The 1,887-nt window shown below is 45.7% G+C and overlaps 1 protein-coding gene across 1 annotated transcript in view; it reads right to left on the reverse strand.

Moving 5' to 3' along the window:
* MLKL (mixed lineage kinase domain like pseudokinase) overlaps positions 1 to 1,146 on the reverse strand; it is a 25,389-nt gene extending 24,243 nt beyond the window's left edge. Inside the window, exon 1 of the mRNA XM_008067738.1 lies at positions 705 to 1,146. Coding sequence (XP_008065929.1) covers positions 705 to 1,146 — 442 coding nt within the window. The remainder of the gene's footprint in view (positions 1 to 704) is intronic.
* Positions 1,147 to 1,887: the final 741 nt, after the last annotated feature.

The following is a 1,887-nucleotide window of genomic DNA, read 5'->3' on the forward strand; positions in this document are numbered from 1 at the left end:
CCACTCACCTCAGCCTCCCAAAGGCACGGGATTACAGGCTGAGCTACCGAGCCCGGCTAATTTTTTTTTTAATAGAAATAAAGTCTCGCTATGTAGCCTAAGCTGGTCTCAAACTCCTGGGCTCAAGCAGTCCTCCTGTCTTGGCCTCCCCAAGTGCTGGGATTACAGGCGTGAACCACTGTGCCCAGTCAAGTTTATGGTTTTCAATGACTTTAGATAAAACAATTTACTTAGCTGTCTATCAGGAGACTTTACATTCCATGAGGACAGAGATCTTGTCTATTTTGTTCCGCATCATATCCCTAAGACTTAGAACAGTGCCAGGCACACTATACTCAATTCGTTTATTTAGTTAATCATTTAATTCTTCCTCCTGGACAATTTATATCTAAACTGAGGGTCCTGGAGAAACTAAGCCTGGAAGGAGTGAGCTTCTGGAATTCCAGGCATCACATCAAAGAGAGAACGGAGTGGGAAAAGAGACACAACAGCGTCATTTCCCCTCCCCATGTTGGCTTACTCAATTTCACCAGCCCCCACCATATCTGGGCCCAGGGATGCAAGAGTTGTGGGCCACAAGTATGTACAGCTGCTCAAACATCATTCTTCCTGCTCCTTTAGTAAATTAAAGTGAGACTAAAAAAAAAGTGAGACTAAAATATGTCCCCAACTGTAGCCCCACACTGTCCAAAAAACCAGCTCACCCCGTCTCAGCCTTTGGAAGGTTCGCTTGTCTTCTGCTGCATCCTCCTGATCTTCCTTTTGCCAGGAGTCTCCAGGCTTTGGTTGACAAACCATAAGTAGCAGCAAGAGCTCCCCCCGGACATCATCCAGCTGCTCGTTCACATCCCTGAAGAGTATTTTGTCATGGCCTGCTGTTAGAAACTTCAAGATGTTAGATTTATTGCCGTACTCTTCTATCTTCTTCTTAGCCTTCTCGAGGGCATCCTCAAAACGGTTCAAGGTGGTGGTTAGCTTCTCAGAGGACACTTCACTGTTTTTTTTTTCCTGAAGCTCCTTAAGAGGCTGGACCAGGCCATGGACACGGTCCTTTAGACGCTGGCACTGTCTCTTACAGTATTTCATCTCTTCACACTGGTTGCAGATGAACTGGGCTAAGGAGATGATATTTGTCAACTTATCCATACCTGGAAGAAATGAATGACATTTGGTGAAGTTTCAGAATCTCCTGCGTATTTACTACTCAGCTGAGGAAGAATCGAAGGGGTCTGTGAGTTAAATGTTGAAGAGGTCTTCCCGACCATTTTAATGTAAGATAGAGATGGCTTACTGTCTACCAAAATCTGTTCTGCCCTTCCATAATAACAGTGTTGGAGCTGAGACGTGCTGGCCCAGCAGGTACTACATCTCCCAGCCTTCCTTGCAGCTTGATGTGGTCATGTGACTAGTTCTCACCAATGTGGTATGAGTGGGTGTGCCCTGTGCTACTTTCAGCTGAGGTGACTTTGCCCTCTTCACACACTCTTTCTCCTTTTGCCAGCTGGATGCACAGGATGAAGTGGCCCTAGAGAGGGTGGAGCCCTAAGAAGGGTCTTGAGTCCCCAGATCATCACTTGGGAGATAGCTGCCCGCATACCTGGAACATCTGCCATGGACTGTTAAGTGATCAAGGAATACACTTCTATTGCATGTGAGCCATTATATAGAAGTCTATTTTTTTTAAACATTACTTTAGCCTATTCTAACAAATATATCCTGCTAAAAGTATAGAGGTTTCAGGGTCAAGGAAGGTAACTCAAATGAGTAAAATGATTTGGGCTAGGAATAGTCTTTATTGAGTTGGAGTCTCACTCCATCGCCCAGGCTGGAGTGCAGTGGCACACTCACAGCCACCCCAGTGTCGACTTGCTGGGCTCCAGTGATCCT

Source organism: Carlito syrichta, unplaced genomic scaffold, assembly GCF_000164805.1.
Source record: "Carlito syrichta isolate Samal-C Ts95f unplaced genomic scaffold, Tarsius_syrichta-2.0.1 Scaffold309739, whole genome shotgun sequence".
Lineage (NCBI taxonomy): Eukaryota > Metazoa > Chordata > Mammalia > Primates > Tarsiidae > Carlito > Carlito syrichta.